Genomic DNA, 25,904 nt, shown 5'->3' on the forward strand with positions numbered 1-25,904 from the left:
TAAAAATAATTCTGTAAAGGGCCAGATAGTAAATATTTTAGGCTTTGTGGATATGACCTCTTGCAGTTAGTCAACTTTGCTGTTAGCAGGAAAGGGGCATGGACAACATCTATAAGAATGGGTATGTCCTGTGTCCCAATAAAACTTTATTTGTAGACACTGAAATTAGAATTTCATATGATTTTCACACGTCACAAGGTAATCTCCTTGTAATTGTTTCCAGCCATTAAAAAATGTAAAGCGCTTAGCTTGCTGCAATCTGTACAAAAACCGGGTGGCAGGCTAGATGGGATTAGCCCCAGATGCAACTTTAAGAGAATGGGCAGCAAGATGCAGTTGCATGGTCAAGTAGTTCCTTAGGCACGGGGCAGGCAGCTAGTGCTTTTATGGCAAAGGGACAACACTTGAGGATTATGAGAGTGGGACTCCAGGTGTGCAAGTCTGTCCCCTGATGTACTGACTGGGAGCCGACTCTCCGGCCCTAAATCCTGACCCGCGGAACCTTGGCCATCCAAGACCCTCTCAAGGTTTCAGTCATTGCTCTGCCCACACCCATCTCAGCCTGACCCCACCCTCAGCGGTCGCCACTAGGGGCGCCCGAGCGCGCGCACGCGCCCGAGACATCTTCGCGGCCAATCAGATCGCAGCGCCAGGAGCCCGGCAGGCCTCAGGCCCGCACCTGGCAGCCAGTCACTGGTCGCAGCCGGCGCGCGTGCGGAGGCGTCGGCAGCGCCTGGGGCCTGAGGAGACGTCGTTGCCTCAGGCTTCGCCCGGGGAGCACCTCACGCCTGGTGCGCGGCTGGCAGCCCCGGGACCGCTGGGGACATGGATCGGTAAGGACGGGGCGTGGCGCGGCTCAAGCGTTCCCTGCGGGGAGTCAAGAGAGGTGAAAGGGATTCTGCGGCTGCGGCTTTGCGGGTCACGACACTGCGCCTGGCCTAGCACTGCCTAGCCATCGGTCCCTGTGTCGCTGCGGATAAGCAGCTTCTGTGGGTCCTAAAACCGTTGACACATACTCCTCTCCCTAATCTCAGAAGGCGCCACTTTCAGGCAGCCTCCCCTCCCCCATCCTGGCGGGGCGCCCCGCCCCCATCCCCCAGGTCTGGAGAAGTGGCCTGTCCTGGCTCCTGATGCCCTCCCTTCTCACTGTCCCTGCGGGGGTCTCTTGTGGAGATTTATACAGTTAAATCTGAAACCCACTTTGTAACCCCAGCCTCGCCCCCATTCTGAAAATCTGTTGCTCCAGACCCTGTAAGACCTTTAAAACATTTAAACATTCATTTATTGGTCTCTTTCCTCTACCACAGCGCCTTGTTTATTTTTCTCCTTTACTGTGTCTCTCTGTCCCCTTGGCCCTAATAAACTCCTCCTGAGAGCCAGAACCAAGGGTGATTTCAAGGCTTCTGATTTGGGCAGGGCAGATTGAATATTTTCTTGACTGAGATAGAGTAGATTGGAGAAACAGGTGTGGGAAGGAATTCAGCTCCTTTCTGGTTAAGAGATGCTTGAAAAACATCGCAATGGCAATATCAGATAGGCAATGGGGTAGAAAATATTTCTGAAATATGTAAGTAATCTCAACCCTTTTCTCTGGTTGCCTCAAGGATGTGATCTGCCTGGAATATCGCAAGTTCTTGAGAAGTTTCAGCGCACACTCGAGGTAAGATGAGGGAATCGGTCAAGAGGACGAAGATTAAATCTTTTTTCCTTCAGCTTTTCTCTTGTTTTCTCCAGTGCCCAAACACTACTATTTAGACACTCTTTCTTGAGTGTGTGAGATCTGCCTCTGAATGATATATTCGGGCCAATCATTGATTAGATAATTTTGGAACCCTCTAAATTGCTTCCTTAGAAAAGGGGAGGGTGGTGGTGACATTTCTTTTGCCTGATCCCTTGAAAGGAAAAGAAAAAAAGTAAACATCATAGAGTTTTAAGTTATGTAAAACTGAATTCTTTTCCCATGTGATGAGGCTAAAATGGGCGGATATACATACCATGAGATTTTCAGCTAATAAAGTATTAAAGGGGTTCATTCAGCGTAAATGAGTATTGGTTAAAATGATTACATGGGATTAGTTTGTTAATTTCTATATCCTTTTCCTTAAGGGCTTTATTTCTGTAATTGAATGTGGCTGGATAGGCGAGGCCATCTGAATTCATTTCAGGCGCATAGGTAAGTTTATAGGTAAGTTGTTTGCCCAGCAACTGTGCATACAGTTTGGTGAGATCCATTGTATAGTTAGTTGTTTGTTGCTGTGTAACATGTTATCTCAGAACTTAATAGCTTAAAATAAATGCTTATTCCCTCATAGTTTCTGAAGGTCTGGAATCCGAGAATGGTGTAGCTGGGTCTCATGTAGCTGTAGTTAAGCTTTTGGCAGTATCTGCAGACTTGACTTTTGTTGGATGATCTTCGTCTAAGCTCACTGTTAGCAAGGGGCCTGACTTCCTCACTCTGGGCCTCTCCATAAGGCTGCTCTTGTCATGGCAGCTGGCTTCTCCTGAGTGAGTGATTCAAGAGAGAGCTTGTACCCAAGATGAAGTGCAAACTATTTTTCAATAGTTAGGTGTGCTATATTTGCTTCAAGCCAACCCTGTGATACTGTGGGACAGGGCTACACAGGAATGTGAGTACCAGGAGGTAAGATTCATTTGGGGCCATCTTGGAAGCTGGCTACCACACCCATTTATACACCGTTCTAACCTTTCTCCATAAGATCTCAGGCATTGTCCTATGACTATGGGTGAATTATTTGGCTCCAGGCTAACGCCAAAACCTCTACTTGTGTACTAGATTAAGGCAGTTCTTATTTATTCAAGGATATTTCAATAAGTCTCCTCTTTGTCCTGGATTAACTTGTCTATTTCTCTGGATCATTCCTATTGGCAAACAGACTGTAATGTCACCTGTCATTAAAAATTCATCTTTTGATGGCACATCCCCCTTCTGCCTATTTTATTTCATATTGGCTTGTAATTATAGGAAAATTTCTCCAGAGTTTATGTTTTCTGACCCCTATTCTGCCATTCTCCTTTAAACCCATTCTTGTCAAGGTTACCAATGAATTCCATTGAATGGTCAGTTTTTAGTTTTTATTTTATTTGATCTATTGGCAGCATTTGTCAGAGTCGTTTGTTTGCTCCTCATTTGGATTACAGGATGTTTCTTTTTCTTGATTCTATGTCCCAACCCCCACCCTTACCCCCATTGCTGTGAGTAACTTATTCACTCTTCATATTCTTTTCTGGTTCCTTTCATCCCCCTGATCGCTAACCAGTGGAATGCCTCAGGGCTTAGACCTCAGATCTCTTTCCCTAGGTGATCTCATCTACTCTCATGTAGATCGCACTACATGCTGAAGACTCCAAAATTTGTATACCTATCTCAGACCTTTCCCTGAGCTCTTTATTTATCTGCTCAGCATCACCCTTTGTATGTCAGCCACCTCTCCTTTACATCCCAAATCCAATCCGTTGACAAATCTTGTGGACCTTTAAGATATTGCTCTATAATCTGACCCCATTCTTAGTACCTCTGTTTTCCCATCCTTTCTGGTAATAACATCATCTTTTGTCTGTATTATTCTAGTTGTCTCTTAACTTGTCTTCTGCTTCTAATATTACCCTGTAAAGTCTATTTCTCCACACAGCAGCCAGAGTGATTGTGTTGAATGAAAGTCAGATCATATCACTGCTCTCTTAAACTCTTCCCAGTGACCTCTCATCACACTTAGAGTAAAAAACCAAAGAACTTTGAGTGGCCTACGTCAACCTACCTGATCTTGGCTCTACTTCACTACAAGGAGCTCAATCTTTGATTTCATTTCCAACTTCTCTCTCTTTCCATTGGCTTGTCTATGTTAGTCTATTGACCATATTTTATATTTGTTAAGCATGCTCCAGTCTCAAAGCCTTTGCATTTGTTGTTTCCTCTACTGGAGTATTCTTTCCTAGATATCCATAACCACGCCATGCAAAAACCTGTCTCCATACTACCTCGCCCATTTCCTGTTTTATTTTGTCTCTAGCATTTATAACCATTTGAAATTATATCTATATCTATCTATATATATATTTTTATGTATTTTATTATAAATTATGTATAACAAAATATGTCAAGGTATTATATTTGATATAACATTTTATATATGTTAAAATTATTGTTTTCCAGTTATCCCTATTAGAATATCAGCTCCCTGAAACATGGTTCTTTGTTTGGATCACTGATGTATTGCTGGTACCTAGACCAGTACCTGGCACATGGTAGGCTCACCAAACTTTTGAGTTTTTGGTCTTCTACTCAAATTCCTCTTAAACACTATGTTAATGCTTCCTCCTCTCCCTTTCTCTGTGGTTAGGAGACTTTCAAAACTGTAAACTCTTTTATCATTCCATTCCTGTGTCATTTCTCTGTTTCTCAGTCTTTTTGTGGACAGAGATATATTCTAATTCTACTGATTCAATGTTTTATAGTTGTAGTTCACCCCAAATAGTGGACATCAAAACATTTTCAAACTTGTATGTATGACCTCATATAGAACCTCTTATGATGATTTTTCCATAGATAAGTTTCTCCCTAATGTCTTCAAAAAAAAAAAAAATTCCGTCTCCCGTCATTTTTGTCTTTTTGGACCCAGGAGTTCTTATAAGGGAATGTTACCTTAGAGTCCATTTGATATGCTAAATGAAAATAATAGTGACTTTCATCTTTTGAACACTTTATAAAGGTGGGCACGGGGCAGCCGGTTAGCTCTGTTGTTTAGAGCGCGTGCTCTTAACAACAAGGTTGCTGGTTTGATTCTCACATGGTCCAGTGAGCTGCGCCCTCCACAACTAGATGGAAGACAACGACTTGAGCTGAGCTGCTGGCTGGATGGCTCAGTTGGTTAGAGCATGTGCTCTTAACGAGGTTGCCAGTTCAGTTCCCGCATGGGATGGTGGGCTGTGCCCCACACAAGTAGATTGAAAACGGCGACTGGACGTGGAGCTGAGCTGCACCCTCCACAACTAGATTGAAGGACAATGATTCGACTTAGAGCTGATAGGTCCTGGAAAAAACAGTTACCCAATAAAGTTAAAAAAAATGTGGGCACAAGCTATTTTAACCTTATCCTTTGTAAGCTCCTTATACTTGTAAACTGCTTATATACCTAGGTCCATTCCTCATTCTTTCCCTTAAATGTGTAAATTAATCAGCCACTCATTTGAATAACACTGAATAATACAATTTTGAGAGTTTAGCTTAAGCATTAGCACTGTATGCGTTATACATTTGGAAACAAACGAAGTCTTACCAGGATTTTTTCCCTGGGAGCTTCCCCAATAGCAGGGAGATACTAATTATGCAGAGATTCATCACAGAGCCCATCTGGCCTGTGTGGAATATGCTCTCACCACTTTTGCAACTTCCAGATTCCTTATAATTTGGTTGATTATCACCCAAATGGGTTTTTTTCCCTCCTTCTTTTTCCCCTTCTTCCTCCTTCACCCGCCACTCCGGTTCAAGCCGTTGTTTCTCAGTCTAGTTGTATAGGACACAGCTCCCTGGTCCATGCTGGTGTTATGAGCCTTGCGCTCCCCCCGGCTGAGGCAGTCGGTCACCAGTCGGCAGCTCACAGCAGCTCTCACTGACTGCCGGCCGCTCACGATGGCTGCCAGCCACTCACGCTGGCCACGGGCCACTCCTGGTAGCACATGGTGGCCCACGGCAGGTTACACCAACTTCCGACTGCTCACAGCAGCCCAGCTCCAGGGAGAGCCTTTGTTCACAATCTTAGCTGTAGAGGGCATAGCTCACTGGCCCAACCACTGAACGTGGAATTCGAACCTGCGACCTTGGCGTTAGGAACATGGCACTCCAACCACTTGATCCACTGGGCCGGCCCTACTTGGGTATTTTTAAGAGTGAAAAGTGGCACTGTCAATAACTACACAAGGACAGCAGGTTAAACTGGGATTGTCCTGGTCAAACCAGGATATTTGGCAAGTCTACTTATAGTCACGTGCCATTTAACCATGGGGATACGTTCTGAGCAATGTGTCGTTAGTTAATTTTAGTTGTGCAAACATCAGAGAAGGCACTTACACAAACCTAGATGGGATAGTCTACTATATACATCTAGGCTATATAGTATAGCCTATTGCTCTGTAGGGGAGGAAAAATAATTTTACCTCTGCTCTTCTGGGTTCTTGGTTGAGACATCCTGTAATAAAAGACAGATTAACAGGAGAAAAACAGAAGTTTAATAGCATGTATACCTCCTGTATACATGGGAGAGACCCAGGAGAACTGAGTAACTTGCCTGAAGTTACTGAAGACACCACCTTAAATACCATCTTCAGCTGAAAATAAGAGAAGACCTTGAGAGTGGGACGAGTCAGTTATGGGAGGTTACCAGGAAAAGCACAGTAAACAAGGATAAGGCTGTTAAGCAGATTAAAGTACTTGTCTTCTGTGTCGATGCGTTTCTAGACATGAGGTCTTCCCCCTCTTCCTCTTACAACCAGGAAGACACCCTTATATGTGGAGATTTCCCTTACCAATGTAAATGTCTTTCACAAAGGGTAACTTCTACTTGGCTTTCAGTGCTTCTCCCATGTATGCTGTTTCTTAAAATTAACCAGCCTAAAATAATCCTCATGCCAAATAGACATATTTTGGAATAACAGATTCTGTTTCTCTACAGCTCTTAGGCTACACACCTGTACAGCATGTTACTATAGTCAATTATAACACAATGGTATTTGTGAAATACATTGCACTATGGCATTACTAATACAGCTATGTATTACTAGGCAATAGGAAGTTATTAGATCCATTATAATTTTATGCCCATGCCCCCGTCTACCCCTCCCCCGCCAGTTTTTAAGCCATTGTTTCTCTGTCTAGTTGTAGGGTGCAGCTCCCTGGCCCATGCTGGTGTTATGAGCCTTGTGCTCCCCTGGGCTGAGGCAGTCCGTTGCCGGTCGTTGGTCGGCAGCTCATGCCAGCTCTCGTCGGCTGTTGGCTGCTCACGATGGCTGCCAGCCACTCATGCCGACTGCTGGCCACATGCCCGCTGCCGGCCAGCGTGGCCACTGGGCGCTCACGGCAGCACACGTCAGCACACAGCAGCCCACAGCAGCTCACAGCAGTCCATGGCAGCACACAGCAGCTCACACTGACCCCCGGCTGTTCACCGCAGCCCAGCTCCAGGGAGAGCCGTTGTTCACAGTCTTAGCTATAGAGGGCGCAGCTCACTGGCCCATGTGGGAATCAAACCGGCGACCTCGGCGTTAGGAGCACAGCGCTCCAACTGCCTTAGCCACTGGGCCGCCCCTGGTCCATTATAATTTTATGGGACTACCGTTGTATGTGTGATCTGTGTTGACCAAAATGTTATGTGGCATATGACTGTATAATTAATTTGGTGTTCCAGGTCCTTAGTATCAGAGAAATGTCCATTCCATAAAAAGATAATCCTGTCCCTGGGAAGGTATGCCTCCCACTACAAATTTATACACTGACCACCTGATACTAGGTTAACTCTCTTTGTTGGCTAGATTAGTTTGCATTGTTACCATAATTCTAATTGCATAACTCTTGTTACATAAATGAAGTCTGCTTAGGGGCTTTGAAAATTTAGTATCAGTTGTTGGGATATGAAGGAGGGGTCCCACCACCCTATTGCTAAGCATTTTTTCTTTAATTGAGATACAATTCACATACCATAAAATTCACTCTTTAAAAATATAAAATTGAACGAGTTTTAGTACATTTACAAAATTGTACAACCTTTACTACTATTGAATTCTAGAACATTTCATCAACCCTAAACCCCTGTATCCATTAGCAGTCACTCCCTGTATTAGTTTCCTGTCGCTACCGTGTTTCCCTGAAAATAAGATCTAGCCGGACAATCAGCTCTAATGAGTCTTTTGGAGCAAAAATTTATATAAGACCCGGTCTTATTTTACTATAGTATAAGACCTGGTATAATATAATATATAATATGATATGATATGATATGATATGATATGATATGATATGATATATAATATAAACTGGGTCTTATATTAATTTTTTCTCCAAAAGATGCATTAGAGCTGATTGTCTGGCTGGGTCTTATTTTCGGGGAAACACGGTACTATAACATATTAACACAAGATTGGTGGCGTAAAACAATTAAATTTATTTCCTCTCAGTTGTAGAGGCCAGAAATTTGAAATCAGTATCACTGGACATAAAGTGTTGGCTGGGCTGCATTCCACCTGGAGAATCCATTTCTTGCCTCTTTCTAGCTTGTAGTCGTGGGTTGTGGCCATGTCACTTCAGTCTTTTCATTGCTGTCTCCTTGTGTATGTGTGAAATGTCCCTCTGCCTTTCTTGGAAAGACACTTGTGATGGCATTTAGGGCCCATTTGTGTAATCCAAGATAATCTTCCCATCTCAAAATCCTTAATCACGTCGCAAAGACCCTTTTCCCAAATCAGGTAACATGTACATGTTTCAGGACTTAGGACCTGATATTTTGGTCATTATTTGACCTATGTTGGCTCCCCATTCCTTTTTTCCCCCCATCCCATGGCAACCACTAGTTTATTTCCATCTGTATGGATTTACCTAATTAGATATTTTATGTAAGTGGAATCATAAACTGTGTGGCCTTTTGTGTCTAACTTTATTCACTTAGTGTGTTTACAAGGTTTATCCATGTCATACATGTGCAGTGGTGCTTTATTCATTTTTATGGCTAAATAATAATATTCCATTGTATGGCTATACCACAATTTGTTTATCTGTTCATCAATTAATGGACATAGGTTTGCTGTGGCTGTTATGAATAATGCTGCTGTGAACATTGTGCAAGTTTTTGTGTGGACTTAATGTTTTCAGTTCTCTTTGCTATGTACCTAGGAGGGAAATTGCTGGATCATATGGTAACTCTCTATATATAATTTTTGAGGTACTGTCAACTATTTTCCAAAGTGGCTGCACCATTTTACTGCAGTTGCACCAGCAATATATGAGGATTCCAATTTCTCCACATCCTCTGCAACACTTCTTATTGTTCCTTTTTTGGATATAGCCAATAGCAGGTGTGAAGTTAGTATCTGATTGTGATTTTGATTTACATTTCCTTACTGACTAATTGTACTGAGCAGTATTTCTTGTGCTTATTGGCCATGTACGAGTATACAGTATTTCCCCCAAAATAAGACCTAGCCAGACAATCAGCTGTAATGCGTCTTTTGAAGCAAAAATTACTATAAGACCTGGTCTTATATAAGACCGGGTATTATATTATATTAAAATAAGACCATGTCTTCTAGTAAAATAAGACCGGGTCTTATATTAATTTTTGCTCCAAAAGACGCATGAGAGCTAATTGTCCAACTAGGTCTTATTTTTGGGGAAACACGGTATATCTTCTTTGGAGAAATGTCTATTCACATCCTTTGCCCATTTTTTTAATGAGCTAAAAAACAAAATTTACCATCTTAACCATTTTTAAGTGTTAGGTGTATTCACATGTTTTGAAATGGATCTCTAGAACTTTTTCATGTTGCAAAATTGAAACTCTGTACCCGTTAAACAACAAATGCCCCCCTTTATCTCTCTCCCTAGATTCTGGTATCTACCATTCTACCTTTTGTTTCTTTTCTGTTGCTTTGACTACTTTAAATACTTCATATAAGTGGAATCATATAATATTTCTCTTCTTTGTGGCTGGCTTATTTCATTTACCACTGCTCTCAAGGTTTGTGTATGTTGCAGCATGTGACAGGATTTCGTTTTTATGGTAGAATAATATTAATTGTGTGTATACATTCACATTTTTAAAAATTCATTCATCAGTTGATGGGACATTTGGTTTCTTTCTACCACCTGGTTATTTTGAATAGTGCTGCTGTGAACATGAGTGTGCCAATAACTCTTCGAGATTTTGCTTTCATTTCTTTTGGATATATATCCAGAAGTGGGATTGCTGGATCATATGGTAGTTCTGTTTTTAATTTTGGGGGGAACTTCTACACTGTTTTCCATAGCAGTTGCACCATTTTATAATCCAACCTTAGTGCATAAGGATTCCAGTTTCTCCACATCTTTGCCAACAGTTGTTATTTTCTGGGTTTTTTTTTGTTTTTTTTTTTTGCTTGTTTTGTTTTGATAGTAGCCATACTAGTGGATGTGAGGTGATACATAGTTTTGATTCACATTTCTCTGACAGTTAGTATGTTGAACATCTTTTCACATACTTAACCATTTGTATGTTGTCTTTAGAGAAATACCTATTCAAGTCTTTTGCCCATTTTTAATTGAGTTGTCTTTTTATTCTGTTATAAGAGGTCTTTATATATTCTGGATACAAGTCCCTTATCACATATATGATTTACAAATACATTCTCCTATTCTGTGGGTTGTCTTTTTACTTTCATGATGGTGTTCATGAAGGACAAACATTTTTAATTTGATGGTGTCCTGTTTATTTTTTATTTTGTCTTTTATTCTTTTGGTGTCTTGTTTAAAAAACCATTTATTCCTATTTTTCTTTCTTTTTTTTAAGAGTTAAGTAGTCTTAGCTCTTACATTTAGTTCTATGATCCTTTTTGAGTTACTTTTTGTATATGGTGTGTGGCAGGGGTCCATCCTCATTCATTTACATGTTTTTCCAGCACCATTTATTGAAAAAACTTATCTGTTCCCCACTGAATTATTTTGGTAATCTTGCAGAAAATCAATTGATCGTTAATGTATGGGTTTATTTCTAGACTCTGAATTCTATTCCATTGATCCTTTTTTATATTCTTAATGCCAAAACCATACTCTTGATTACTATAGCTTTGTGGTAAGTTTTGAAATCAGGAAGTGTGAACCTACCAGTTCTTTTTTAAGATTATTTTGGGTGTTCTGAGTCCCTTGCATTTCCATATGAGTTTTAAAGTCAGGGATTTTGATAAATGGATTTTGGGAGTCTTGCCATATTAATATTAAATCTTCTGATCCATGAACATGGGATGTCTTTACATTTATTTAGGTTTATTCTAATCTACAATGTATTCAGTATAATTCAATGTTTTCAGTATAAAGGCTTTTCATTTATTTTGTTAAATTTATTCCTAAGTTTTTATTCTTTTTAATGCTGTTGTAAATGGAATTGTTTATGTAATTTCATTTTCAGAGTCTAGTGTATAGAAATATAATAAATTTTTTATATTGATCTTGTTCTCTGAAACCTTGATGAACTATTAGTTCTAATACTTGTTTTGTGGATTCCTCAGGATTTTTCTATATAAAAAAATCATGTCATCTCCAATATAGTTTTACTTCTTCCTTTCCAATCTGAGCGCTTTTTTACTTGCCTGATTGCCCTGGTTATAGAATATCCAAAATACTGTCGAATCAAAATGGTGGAAGTGGACAATTCTTGTCTTTTTCCTGATATTAGGAGGAAAGCTTTCAGTCTCCCACTATTAAGTACGATGGTAGTTATAGATCTTTTACAGACGCCCTTGTCTAATTGAAAAAGTTCCCTTCTGTTCCTTATTGTTGAGGTTTTGTTTTTTTTCCGTCATGAAAGGGTGTTAGATTTTGTAAATACTTTTTCTGCAGGCAAATGTGGTTTTTTGTCCTTTATTAAAATGGTATAAAGTTGGTTGATTTTTGTATAATGAACCAACTTTGCATATCTTACATAAATCCCAGTTGGTCTTGGTCTGTTATCTTTTTTATATGATGTTGGATTTTGTTTGCTAATATTTTCTTGAGAATTTTTGCCTTTATGTCAGGAGGTACTGACTGATCTACAATTTTCTTTTCTGTGTGTATATGTGAGTGTGTGTGTGTGTGTGTGTGTGTGTGTGTGTGATTTATTTGTCTGATTTTTGTATCAGAATAACTCTGGTCTCAGAATGAGCTGGGAAGTTTTCTCTAATTTTTGGAAGAGTTGATAAAAGACTGGTGTTAACATTTGTTTAGTTATTTTGATAGAATTTACCAGGATAGCCATCTGATCTTGGGTTTCTCTTTTGGACAGTTTTTTGATACTAACTAAATCTCTTTCCTTGTTTTGGACTGTTCATATATGCTTTTTTTTCTTGACTCATTTTGGTAGATTGTGTCTATGAATTGGTTCATTTCATCTAGGTCATCTATTTGTTGGAATAGAATGGTTCATAGTATTCCCTTTAAAATTTTTTAAAAAAATTTGGTGTGGTTGGTAGCAATATTCATATAGAAAGATAGATATAGATATAGATATTGGGGAACAGTGTGTCTTTCCAGGACCCATCAGCTCCAAGTCAAGTCTTTGTTTTCAATCTAGTTGTGGAGGGCGCAGCTCACAATAGTCCATGTGGGAATCGAACGGGCAGCCTTGTTGTTAAGAGCACTGTGCTCTAACCAACTGAGCTAACCTGCCGCCCCTGCCTCTTTATTTTTTAAAAATAATATAGTGAGATGAAATTTACATAGCATAAAATCAATCAGTCATTGTAAATTGAACAATTCAGTGGCATTTAGAGTATTCATGATGTTGTACACCTGTTGCCTCTAGCTTGTTCCAAAACATCTCCATCATTCCAAAGTGAAACTTGTATCTATTAAATGGTTTCTCTCTTTCCCCTCTCCCATCCTTTGGCAACTACCAGTCTGTGTTTAGAGTCTATGGATTTATCTATTCTGTACATTTCCTACACATTAAATCATACATTATGTGACCTTTTTTGGTCTGGCTTCTTTCACTTTGGGTGTTTTCAGGATTTATCCAGGCTGGAGCATGCATCAATACTTCGTTCCTTTTATGGTTGAGTAATGTTCCATTGTATGTATATAACACAATTTATTTTATCCATTCATCCATAATGAACATTTGTGTTATTTCCACCTGTAGGTTATTGTGAATAGTGCTGCTATAAACGTGCATGTACATTACATATACTTCTTTTAGTGTTTTCAGTTCTTTCGAGTATATACTTGGAAGTGGACTTGTGGAGTCATATGATATTCTAAGTTTAACTTTTTGAGGAGTTGCCAAACTGTTTTCCACAAAAATCCTCTGATTTTTGGAAGCCTTTGGCTTATTTCCAGAATCTGAAAAACTTGATTTTAATGATTTTTACTCTTTGCTTTTATGGAGGAGTGGATTTTTGTGATTTCTTAATCCACCATTTCCTTTGAACTCACCATGTTGCTGGCATTTAACGAATTGACAATGGCATGTTTTCTTGTCGTCTTTTTTCGGTCCTCCACTGCTCCTCTTTAAATGGTTCACCACTCACTTGATATTTCCAAACGCTTTCCAAACTCTTAGTGAAAGAACTTGCCTCTGAACTAACAGGCCACTTTTTAGGTGAACTGTCACTCTGCTCGTATCTCCTTTGTGTGATACCTTCTCAGATGCTGCTCTTGGGAGGAAAGGAAGGAAAAGGGAAAATAGCTGAACTTCTCCCTTGCCTGGGAGAAGATTCCATGTAGGATTAACCGTACTGCTCTGAGAAAAGTCTTCCCCAAACTATTGGTCTCCATGATGAAATCTGGTCATGGTCGTTGTTCTCTTCTCAGGATTGTGCGGCTCTCACATTTGTACACTTCGGTGGCTTTCAGACTTGAATAAAATTTGGCTATTTCTCAAGTTTGAACATTGCCTACCTATTCTTTCAACCTGCTTTCCTTTGTTGAATTTACTTCTAACTCCTTTTATTTTTATTTATTTATTTATTTATTTATTTATTTATTTATTTATTTAAAAGATTTTATTGGGGAAGGGAAACAGGACTTTATTGGGCAACAGTGTGTACTTCCAGGACTTTTTTCCAAGTCAAGTTGTTGTCCTTTCAGTCTTAGTTGTAGAGGGTGCAGCTCAGCTCCAGGTCCAGTTGCCGTTGCTAGTTGCAGGGGGCACAGCCCACCATCCCTTGTGGGACTCGAGGAGTTGAACCGGCAACCTTGTGGTTGAGAGCCCACTGGCCCATCATGTGGGAATCGAACCGGCAGCCTTCGGAGTTAGGAGCATGGAGCTCCAACTGCCGGAGCCACTGGGCCGGCCCTCTAACTCCTTTTAGATAATCATTTTTATTTAATGAATATATGAGTTCTTATTGTGTGCCAGGACTGTTTTAGGAGAGATCTTGGGAGAATCAGTGAACAAAACTGAGGGAAAATAAAAAAAATGAAACTTCTCCAATGGAAGTAACTGACAGTTTGATGGAGGAAGAAAGATAGTAAATATAGTAAATACATACATTCTCTGGTGAAGTGGCAGATGATGTTATGAAATCAGGAAAATTATAATAGAGCTGGGTCATGGGATTGAATGTTGGGTAGATCGGAGTAATTTTAGATAGGGTGGGCAGAGTAAGTCTCATGGAGAGGTAAGTTTGGACATGGACTTGAAGGAGATAGAAATGTTAACTGTGGGGATATCTGGAGACAAGAGTTTCAGGCAGAAATTCTGAAGGGAATGTTTAAGAAGCAGCAAGGGAGCCACTGTGGCTGGATTAGAGTGAATGAATGTTAGAATAGTGGGAGAAGAGGTCAGAGAGGTAAAGAGTGAAAATGTTTGGGGAGGATCTGTAAATCCTTGACTTTTCTCTCAGTCCGTTCTTTAGAAATAGTCATGCCTTTTGACAAAGAAAAACCTTGGTTTAATATTTGTTCCCATCCTAGACTCCTAGGCTAGATTAGATAATATTTTTACACTCCTCTACCATCCTGAGTTTATGGGGAAAAAATTTTCAAAAAGTATTTATGAAAAAAAATTATCATTGTGTTACTGATTGCCCTAGAAAGGAATGCAAATGTTTGCTGCAGTTTTCAGGACCTTGTGAAGCTCCCATTTTCCCCAAGGATCTGTGTTTAATTGGCATTAAATTCTAAGGCAGCAAATGTGTGGGGTTATGGAGGAGAGGGGAGGAGAGGAAAAGTGGCAAGGAATGCTCAGCGTGGGGAGAGAAAGAGGGGTTTGGAGCAGGAATTTGGAGGAGCAGTAGTAGTGGGGGTGGAAAGAATCAGTGGCAATGGAAGATGGTGAGGATAGGTACCAGAGGCGTCCTGGTGGCCTAACCTCAGGAAGTTACTCAGGACAGACTGAGACCTGAAAAGAAGCTGGTGTGTGGCTATAACAAAGACCCACTAAAAGGGCCATTGTTTAAATGCTTAGGAATAACCTGGGAGGTGGGTCGTCAGCCACTGACCTATAAGCTGTCTTTGGAATGAAACCTTCTCATTGCCTCCTCCCACAGCCCTTGGCAACTTCCATAGTGGAGGGTATGAAGTGTTGACTGACCCCTTAGATCTAGTGTAGGTCTTTGCAGTTCCAACCTCCCAACCTCGATATCTCACGATTCTGGTAAATTGTAGAAAATAGGGACACTAGAGAAGTGGTTAAGAAAATTCCCATACTTTTAATTTATGCTTGTTCTAAATTAACTCATTAATTTATTTGCTTTATGTCTGATTCTTGCTCTACTGTTAACTTTTCATCTTGAATTATTGGTTGAATGAAAAGTTAATTAGTATAGATAATAGCTAGAAATCCAACCAAGATCAGTTGAGGGAAAGTCCAGCAATATTAGTGGAACTCAGTTTATTTCATTTTTTCTTTTTTTTAAACTGAAGAAATTTGTCATTTTAGAGGCTGGAAAGTCCAAAATCAAGGTGTTTGTTGATTTGGTTCCCCAGCAAGGGCTCTTTTCCTGGCTTTCAGACAGCCACCTTCTTCCTGTGTCCTCACATGGGGGGTGGGATAAAGAGGAAGCAAGCTGTCCTTATCTCTTCTTTTAAGGTCACTAATCCCATCATGAGGCCCCACCCTCATGACCTCATCTAAACCTAATTGCCTCCTAAAGGTCCCATCTCCAAATGCCATCACATCTGGGGTTAGGGCTTCAACACATAGATTTGGCAGGGGTGGAGGTCTTGGGGGTAGGGGGTGAAGGGGAGGGAGTGGGGACACAATTAAATCCATAGCATAACCTAAAATGTATTCTCTAGAATTGGAGGAATCATTTAATATTTAGGAGTAAATGAGTGACATAGTGGTGTGTTAAGACTCATCTGGTGGTGACGTGCTGTATAATTTGAGGGACAGAGAGAACAGAACGATTTGGAGCCTATTACAGATGTACAAACATGAAGTAGCCAGTGGACCTAAACCTAGAAATTGGGGGGAGGTGCTTTAATAGGAATGGAAATGAAATGTAGTTAGCGTGACAAATGCTCTAAAAAGTTATTTAGAATTACTTATAAAGAGTTTCTGTGAGTAATTTGATGGGAGCTGGGGGAGGTTTGAACAGTTTGTATAAAGTAGGAGAGTAAAAATGAATGCACTGAAGCTCTTTGATCCTTAGAGATTAAGTAGTTAATAGCTCCATCATCAGAAATGCACATGCACTAAGTTAGAGTTCTACTGGAAAGAACAGAACTAAAATTTAGGAATCATGCATTTTAGTGCTAGGTCTGTTTCTAAACCCTACATACAATTTTAGGTAAATCATAAAATTTTCTAGGCTTTCGAAGTCCATCCTCATATAATTTTGATGCTCACATTACTTGGCAAATTGTTTTGATTTTTATGATATCGGGAAGAATGTTAATGGTCTTGATTTAGAATTAGTTTTTTAGAGAGGATATTAGAGTGTATATGTAAAATTACCTAGAAAGTAGTTTCTAGAAATTTAGAAGTGATCCTGAGAAGAAGGTTAGATTAGGGAAGAAGTTCACCCATAGAACATTTTTTGATGCCACAGCTAAGGGATTGCTACTAGCATTAATGGGTAGAGGCCAGGAATGCTGCTAAATGTCCTAAATACACCTGGCAGTCCCCACAACAAAGAATTATCTGGTGCATTTTGTCAGTGGTGCTTTGGTTGAGAAACACTGAACTATGTGGCATCATCCTGGAGTTAGATGATTGAAGTTGTATATAGACAGACCAGAGGCATTTTTGTTGACTCTAAAGAGCAGTGTTTTCAGATCTGCCTCATGCATGTTTTCTTGCATTGCATGTCTCCTAATTATCTATGTGATTGTAGTTTTAAAGTTGTAAATCACTGTGACACATTAGATTGTAAGCTTCATGGGTTCACCATTCACCACTCTGCTTTTTTTCTTTATGCATTCAGCACGTTCAGGGCTTGGTGGTGTTGGACCAGTGTTGGGAAAGCAAAATATAGTTGTGGAATAGTGGGGAAAATAATAGTTTTTATTATGCTTAATATTGTATTTCTTTTTAGACTCACTTCCAAGTTGATACACATGTTTTCAGGTTTAGATAGCTATATGTCTCAAAATTATATACCAATAAGCTAATTAAATTAATGAGAGGTACATGGCACACATTAGATGCCAGTTTAATTTTTAAAAAATTTTTATTGGGGAATATTGGGGAACAGTATTTTTCCAGGACCCATCAACTCCACGTCAAGTCGTTGTTTTCAGTCTAGTTTGGGGGGCGGGGATGCAGCTCAGCTCCAAGTCAAGTTGTTGTTTTCAATCTAGTTGTGGAGGGCGCAGCTCTCTACCCATGTGGGAATCGAACCAGAGACCTTGGTGTTATGAACACTGCACTCTAACCACTGAGCAAACCGGCTGCCCCAGTTTAATTTTTATAGATGGGATTTTGCTGGTGTGAAGGATCCATAATAGGCTACAATGAATTCTGACATTGTTTCCAGATGTTGGTGAGTTATGAACTGTGGTTTAATGTGCCTACATTTGCTAGCCTAAAACCAGTGTTTTTCATACCACTAGTAGTGTACCCATTGATGAGTCATAATGGAATGTGTGGGTCATGGTCAAAGTGAAATAGAAAATATTAGAATAAGCATCCCATGTAGTAAAGGCAATTATTATTAATATGTATTTGTGTAGTGGGACACCATTTCCTTTTTTTTTTTTTTTTAAACTATAGATTGTAGTGAAAAATGTTTGTAACAAGCTAACAGTTTTAAATACTTTCCTTGCCTATAGAATTTCTGTGTGGACAGGGTTCTCGGAGTAAATTCATAGAAAACAGAGAATTAATGGAGCACAATCTGCTCTATTAATGAAAGTTCTGAATAATGAGAGTTACTATTCATTAATTCATTTAACAAATTCTGTATGTTTTGAGCTCCTGTGCTGGGGATACAGCAGTCAACAAAAGACAATCTCTGCCCTTTGGAGTTTACATTTTGCTGGATAGACAATAGAAAAGAATCAAGATAAGTAAAGTTTATAGTACCTTAGATGGTGATAAAGGTTGGAAGGTGAAAGTAGGGAAGAGGGATCAGGAATATGAGTTAGAAGATGGTTGGAGTATTTGAAAACCTCTCTGAGAAGACTTGGAACAGAGTCCTGAAGGTGGTGAGCAGCCAGCCACGCAGGTATCTGATGATGAGCTTTCACATTAGAGGAACAGCAAATACGAGGGCCCTAAGCAAGGTAAAGTGTGTAGTCTGTTTAAGAAATAGCAAGGAGGTTAGTGTGGCTAGAGTGAAGTGGATGGGGAGAGGAGGAGGAGATAATTGCAGGGTGGTATGCAGGGTTGGAAATATGTGTGGTCTCAGGCATAGGAAGGACTTGGCTCTTTACTGAGTGAAACAAAGTCGCTACAGGGTTTTGACTGGAGCAGTGACATAATCTGATTTATTTTAACAGAATCACTTTGCTTGCCGTGTGGAGAAGAGACTGAGGTGAGGTGAGGGAGGAAGTACTGTTGGAGTTAAGTTCAGTGGGGAAGTCAGGACTGGAGGAAGGAATTCAGGAAACATCAGTGAATGGATTATAATTAGGATCTTGAGTTGGGAAGAGATTATCAAGTGAGTTCATTCCCAATTTGCTAAGTATGTGCTAAGCACTTGACATTGAATTATACTGTGTGTTGATGTTTGTAGGTAGTCTTAGTCTGTTCTTTGAATTTGACACTTCTCTGTTAATATTTATGAAATTAGTATGTGTGAATTAATTGAGATATGTACATTTAATATAAATATTCTTCAAATTCTACTACATAACAAACTGCCATTGAATAGTTGGTGCTTTTTAAAAAGAGCTGTTACCTTAAATCTAAGAAATAAGAATTTTTGCCTTTACGATATAGAAACACATTTAAAAATGATAAACTTGTCAAAAAAGGTATAGCAGCTGTGTGGCCGACTTAGCGTTCCAGCTTAATCTCTGACTCCAAAGCCCATGTTTCTAAATACTGCAATGATGGGACCTTTGTTAAAAAACAAAACAAAACAAAACAGTAAAAACCTTGTCCTCTACATATGATTTCACCTAGTGATTTTTTTCTTTTTTTTAATAGAAAAGATTATAAATAGCAAAGGACAGAGCTATAATTCTAGAGTCACGTAGACTAGTAACGATAGTTTTGAGTTGTCATTTATCTTCTTTGAGTCTCAGTGTCCTTATCTGTAAAATAGGATGTTTATAACTGTCTTAAAATTTTGGAGAGAATTAAATGAGATACCACATTTTTTCTGTACTTACTGATGTGTAATGTGTTTGTGTTTAGGTGGCACTTTATATAAAGGAAGCACTGAGACTTGAGGCCACACCCTTCAAGAATAAAAAAAATAAAAAAAATTAGAAAATGGAACCATGTGAGGAAGAACAAGAGCCAGAACCACAGAAGAGAATAGAAGAAACCAAACAAGTAGATGAAGAAGATGCCGAGCTGATCTTTGTTGGGGTGGAACATGTAAATGTAGATGCTGAGCTGATCTTTGTTGGGGTGACTTCAAAATCAAAACCAGTCGTTTCAAACATTTTGAACAGAGTCACCCCGGGTTCATATTTAAGAAGAAAAAAGTATGGTCACCTCAGAAAAGATACTGCTCACAAATTGCAGCCCATCAGTCATGTGACCTCTACATCAGAAGCAGTAACTGTCATGCCAGTTTCTGAATCTGAATCGAGATCAACAGATAGTCCTATTATTATTGAGCCTTTGTCTAAACCTGATTATAAAAGTAATTCACCACAAGTTGTGCCTAATAGCTCTTCTGAGTTATGTCCTCCTTTGATTACATTCACAAGTTCATTGCAGCATTCAGTAGGAGCAGCACTTTCTGTAGGAGGTGTGAATAAAAGTCCTTGCACATCAAAGCAACTTTCTGCTTCAGAAGTAAACAGCGTAAATTCCAAAAGGCCTAAACTCAGTGATGGAATCCCAGGGGGACATTCTTCACCATCATCCCCTTCAGGTATCTTACATACAATAGCTACTCAGCAAAGCACACCCTCAAGTAGTGTTCATACCTCATTAAGTCGTGTTCAGAATGGAGCACCTTTTCCAACAGCTTTTCCAAAGGACAGTGTCCATTTCAAGCCTATAAATCTTGTAAGGGAAAATAGACCGACAGAAATAGACTCTTCGAGTCTCACAAGTCAAAACAAGACTGTTGATCCCAAGAAAGGAAATCTGGTTGTGTTACTTCCTGACTTTTACTACGGACAGCATAGAGGAGATGGGCAGCCAGAAGAGAAGACTCACACGGCCTTTAAATGCCTCAGCTGCTTGAAAGTTCTGAAAAATGTCAAGTTTATGAACCATATGAAGCACCATTTGGAACTTGAGAAGCAGAAGGGTGACATCTGGGAAAACCACACCACCTGCCAGCACTGCCACCGGCAGTTTCCCACTCCGTTCCAGCTGCAATGCCACATTGAAAGTGTACACATTTCCCAGGAGCCCTCTGCTGTCTGTAAAATTTGTGAATTGTCCTTTGAAACAGATCAGGTTCTCTTACAGCACATGAAGGACAATCATAAGGCTGGGGAAATGCCCTATGTGTGCCAGGTTTGCAACTACAGATCGTCTGCCTTTGCTGATGTGGAAACACATTTCAGAACGTGCCATGAAAACACAAAGAATTTGCTTTGTCTGTTTTGCCTCAAAATTTTCAAAACTGCAACACCCTACGAGTGTCATTATAGAGGACATTGGGAAAAGAGTGTTCACCAGTGTTCCAAATGCCGGCTGCAGTTTTTAACTTTCAAGGAGAAAATGGAGCACAAGACCAGGTGTCATCAAATGTTTAAGAAACCTAAGCAACTAGAAGGATTGCCTCCTGAAACAAAAGTTGTTATTCAAGTATCACTGGGACCACCTCAACCAGGGTCAGTGGAAGTAGCATCCATTACTGTGAGCACATCTGATTCTGAACCATCACCAGCCCCCAAGCCTAAAAGTAGAATTTCAAAGAAACCCCGTTAATTCTACTTTTAGTAAATCTAAAACAAGAATTTCAGTCAAATTAAAAAACCCCATAACAAGTACAAACCACATATTTAATAGCTTAAAAAATAGTGAAACCAGTTGATCATTTATGAGTTTTTTAAAAGTTAATGAAATACAGTATTGTTTGTTCTGAATTTTGAGATGTTATTTAAAAACGTATTACCTGGTTTCATGTAACTATCTGGCTTAACACATGAAAGGTGCTGTGTGTGCGTAAAAAAAAGTTGGAAACCTATTTATTATTTTGTTATTTATTCATGTTACTCATAGGTGTAAAAGCTCTTCTTTTTGTATATAGAATCTAGAATTTTTTAAGTACTTAATTTTATTTTCTGTTTTTTCCATGCCTTGAAGATTACAATATTAACGCTAGTCAAACTGGAATAGCTTTACTATGGCATGGTCCTGTTTGCTGCTGAACTCCCTAAAGTGCCTCTTTTGTGCTGGTCTACAGTGACCTGGCTCTGAAAGCCTGGGTGTGGAGAAGTTGAGAGACGCTGTGGCATGAATGGGACCAGAAAGCGAGGTTAGTCAATGGAGAGCAGTGGCTCTTTATTCCAGTTGAGAGGCACACATTCCCTTCAGTCTTGAAGCCAGAGCTGCAGGAACACTGTGTCAGAGTATCTTTATCTAGTCCAAGAACATCCAAGGAAGCAAAACCGTTACAGTAAAATGCCTACGTTCGGTGAGGGGTTCCTTGTAGACATCACACAACCACAGTGTGTCATTGGCTTTAGTTTGAGAAGCAGAAGTAGTTTATAGAATGGGGCCTGGTGCCAGTGGACCTCCTGTTGAGTGGTCCACAGGGGAATTCGATTTGTTCCCTCCCCACACCTTTCTGGCTTGTCTTTAGTCAGAAGGAACTAGCCCTGTTCTGGGAAACCACGGTAGTAAAGAAGGAAAGTTTCCCACGAAAAAGAAACTCTGACGTCCTTCTTGTGAACTGTAGTGGTTCCATAATTTTAACTGAAAAGGGCCAAACAAATGATATCTGTCCAGTTCATGGACTGAGTTAAATTTAGTTCTCTAAGTGTTAAGCTGGAATGAGGGTTGTCCAAGAACACTAGATACAGTGGATAAAAATAAGCCCAGGGTGAATTAAGCCCATTACAGGGCTTTTCCTTATATTTTTCTGTGTACATGTATCTTACCCTAATTGAACATGTGAAGTTTGCAATTTTGTATCTTGCCTTGGACATTGAATGTGTTATAGTTAACAGTTGTTATTCTCGTGTGTATGTAATTTCCTATTTTATAAAATTAATACTGTTTGGGTCTTACTTGACACGCTCTAATGTGCAAGAAATGTCCCTTTTATTTTAATAAGTATTAGGTCTTAGAGTTACGGTCCTTCATCTAATCTGTTTACCTATCTAGTATGTGTCTATATTATGGGGGAACCCTTTCCCCTTGCCACCACCTCTAGGGGCTCTTTCACAGAACTGTGGAGTACCCTCTGAGTGTCATTGCTTTCTGAACATGAGCAGCCTTGGCTGCTTCTGTGGGTTCCCAGGATTGAGTCTCCCTGGGAATGTTCTGGTGCCATCCCTCCTTCTTCCATTCCCGACCCAGGTACCCAGCAGCCTCTGTGCACCACTCAAGGACTCTGGGATCCTGGCTGTAGACGGACGCCAGGAGAAATCTCTCCTTTCCCCACTTGCTTTCCCCTCTCCTTAAAGGCACCTTATCTCTCCCTACTCCTTTGTTCCTTCCTCGGTCTAGTTGAATTCCTTAAGCTTAAGTGATAATCATCAGGGGCTTAGCATCCCTCTTTGAATTAGAGAGGAAGGACTACAGATAAAGTAGTTGTGAGTATATCCTCCATGTTTTAGATAATTTCCTCAGTGTAGATTCTGCTGTATTTATTTGCTCAATGCGTGACTTATAGATTGATTTGCACTTGCAACATTTTACTAGGCCTTTTCAGTTGGTTTGTATGGGCCAAGGCACTTTGCTAAAATTTCAGCCTGAACTCCTTTCTTTAGGTGTAGAAATTGTGTGTGTGTGTGTGTGTGTGTGTGCGCGCGCGCGTGTGTTTCACTTGTTCTGATCTCAGGTGGAAATGTCTGTACAAATAGATCTTCAGACTTTTGCTTACTTATTGCCCTTATTCTGTTTCTGTGGTAAAAATATGAAATGTTTTACTTCTATGTTTTTGTGGTTGCTTAGTTTGATCAGCACTGTTACTGTTGCTTGCTAAGTACAGATTGTTATTTATTGCCACCGTCTAGTGATCTGGCCCCTGCCTACCTCCTTTCTCTTTGTCATTCTTTGCCATGCGACTACTCTACCCTTTTCCCCGCTCATGCACTGTTTTTAACACACTGGCCTTGCTTTTCCTCAAGCAAATCGCATTTCTTCCCTATCCAAAGACTTTGCAACTGTTGTTCTCTGTCTTAGAATGCTCTTCCCCTAGACCTGCATGGCTTGCTACCTCAATTGACACTTCCTTTGGTTCATTGAGCTTCACCAATGTTCTTAAAAATGACACTTGACAATGAAACCTAACCTCCCTTTCTCCTCCTCCTTAAAGGCACTTTATATAGTCTCCCCTCGCCTTTCTTCCCTTTCTAATCTAGTTACATTTTCTAAGTTTTCACAAAAAGCTGGAAAGAGATAATCACTAAGGACTTTGCTTCTCTCTTAGAATTGAGCTAGCTTGAGTCCATTTCTGTGCCTGCAACCAAAACAAAGTTAATATAGTGAGTTGAGTTCCTTCAGGGGCTTTCTCTGTTTTGCTATTGATACCTCTATATTTTTTAAAGGCAATGTCACTTTGTTTTGTTTACAGATAATATTGAATATCTGTCAAGATTACTATTTTGTTATTACCCTTGGTGAATTTCCTTATTTTACTTGTTTGTTCAGATAAAATTTATTATTTTATTAATGTTGCCAAAAATTGTAAGTAGGATAGCAATTAAGCGTAATAAAATACGTTTTTTTTGAAAAAATGTTTTTGTTATTTGTCTTTTCACCAACATCATGGCATATTTTTAGTTTTATGAAAATGTTTTTTAGTACCACCATTGTAAACTCTTTTTTGCCTTTCTTCCGGTTGTGTTTATTTCTAATCTTACTGCATTGGCCAGAAGTTCTACATGTTAATATGAAAATGGATTTTCTTGTTCTTGGCTTTAATGAGAAATGCTTTACCATTAACGGTAATGAATATATTGCATAATGAATTTCTATCTTTAGAATATTAAAAGAAAATTGTTATTTAGTTTTATTGGATAGTTTACAACAACTATTGAGACAATCATTTAATTTTTCTTTACTAACGCAAGGTTTTTCTTGGCTGGATTTACCACTTTTCTATTAGAAACCTTCCTTTCCTGAAGCAAAAATAGTTCCACTTGGAGTTGAGTATTATCCTCTCTACCCAGAATCTCATTCCCTTTCTCATTTCTAATATTGAAATGTGTTACCTCATTAGATTTGCCACAATTTTGTAACTGGAGTCTGGGTTCTTCTTGCCAATGGAGTGAAGAATCAAAGGTCAGCAAGCTGATTAATATGCAAGCAGGTTCATTAGTGATAGGTTCTCAGGGAAGAGGACGGGCCTAGCCCAGGTTGGGGAGGGGGAAGGAGGGGAAGGAGGGGGCTGCGAGAGAGAAGATAGAGAGACCTTGTCCTGAGGACTTAACAGTTCACTGCGTAGGGTGAGGGAATTACATATTGATTTGGTGGGAAAAGTGGTGCCTGCTCTTCTATGGGAGGGTGTGACTTCCTAAAATGGGTGGAGGTCTGTTGACTCAGATCCTTATCTTGCTCCAGGCCACCTCTTGTCACCTGTTGTAAAAACAGATACCATGGCTGGAGGCAGTTAATCAAAGCTAGTTATGAGCTTTTTTTCTGTAGGTACTGTGGACCCTCTCCCACCCCTCCTCCAACACATTTTCTAACTTCTACCTAACAGTTTCATCAGTGTTTTTGGTTTACTTATTCCAAGAAGCAACCCTTGATTTATTATCCCAACTAGGTTTGTTTTTGTTAGTCTAATTTTGTCTTGATTCATTGTATACCTACTACTTTATTTAGGATTGATAGCCTTTTATTTTAAAAGCTATTTTTTTCTGTATTAAAGGATTTAAGACTGCCTGCTTTTGTTTAAAGTTTTGTCTGAATCCCAAGTTTTAATTCTCCATACTTTTTTTGGTAAATTAATTCCAAAGATTTAAAAATTTGCAGGCTGAATGTCTTAATCTTAATTTGTAGTTTTACTGAGAATTAAATTTTCCTTGGAGCTTTGAGGGTGTGTGTGTGTGTGTGTATTGACATGCCTATTTATATACACATCCTTTTCAAATTACTACATGAGTTATTGAAAAAAGGATATTTTTTGTTTCCATGGTAAAAATATGCAATATTTTTATCTAGAAATCTATCCCCCCAAAATGAATATAGTATACAAGATAAATTTGAGAGTCCTAGTAACAAAATTTAGAAATGTTAAAGAATATTATTCTTCACACTTGTTAAAGATGGTACGGAAAACTTTATTCAAGGTGGGGACTACAACAATGGGGTTTTGTAGTGTGGGGGAGAGATTGGATTTAACTCTGACTCCAGCAAGGGCAAAGTGGGGTTTGTAGCCAAGGAACAGGGTGTGCGTGTCAGTGGGTGGGAAATTACTGAAAGGAAACATCAGGAGTAAAGTAGATTCTGGCTAAACCAACGTGACACGATTAT

At 39.5% G+C, this 25,904-nt stretch overlaps 1 protein-coding gene and 2 gene segments (V, D, J or C); 1 reads left to right on the forward strand and 2 right to left on the reverse strand.

The window, feature by feature from the left end:
* LOC109439166 (immunoglobulin lambda-1 light chain) overlaps window positions 1-25,904 on the reverse strand; it is a 316,010-nt gene that overhangs the window by 249,703 nt on the left and 40,403 nt on the right.
* The window catches only part of LOC109439815 (putative non-functional immunoglobulin lambda variable 1-50), a 370,373-nt gene that overhangs the window by 240,924 nt on the left and 103,545 nt on the right, over window positions 1-25,904 (reverse strand).
* Window positions 653-24,158, forward strand: ZNF280B (zinc finger protein 280B). 2 transcript variants are annotated; one of them, XM_019719416.2, is made up of 4 exons: window positions 653-833; window positions 1,605-1,660; window positions 2,107-2,185; window positions 19,482-24,158. In XM_019719416.2, the coding sequence occupies exon 4, from the start codon at window positions 19,560-19,562 to the stop codon at window positions 21,183-21,185; it is 1,626 nt and encodes a 541-aa protein (XP_019574975.2). In that variant the 5' UTR covers window positions 653-833; window positions 1,605-1,660; window positions 2,107-2,185; window positions 19,482-19,559; the 3' UTR covers window positions 21,186-24,158. The 2 variants fall into 2 exon arrangements, with proteins under 2 accessions (XP_019574975.2, XP_019574974.2); XM_019719415.2 differs by having other exon boundaries at window positions 2,107-2,173; window positions 19,482-24,157.

The sequence above is a fragment of the Rhinolophus sinicus genome, linkage group LG16 (genome assembly GCF_036562045.2).
Source record: "Rhinolophus sinicus isolate RSC01 linkage group LG16, ASM3656204v1, whole genome shotgun sequence".
NCBI lineage: Eukaryota > Metazoa > Chordata > Mammalia > Chiroptera > Rhinolophidae > Rhinolophus > Rhinolophus sinicus.

Coding starts and splice junctions, on each gene's coding strand:
- ZNF280B (XM_019719416.2), top strand. CDS start 19,560: ATGGAACCATGTGAGGAAGAACAAGAGCCAGAACCACAGAAGAGAATA.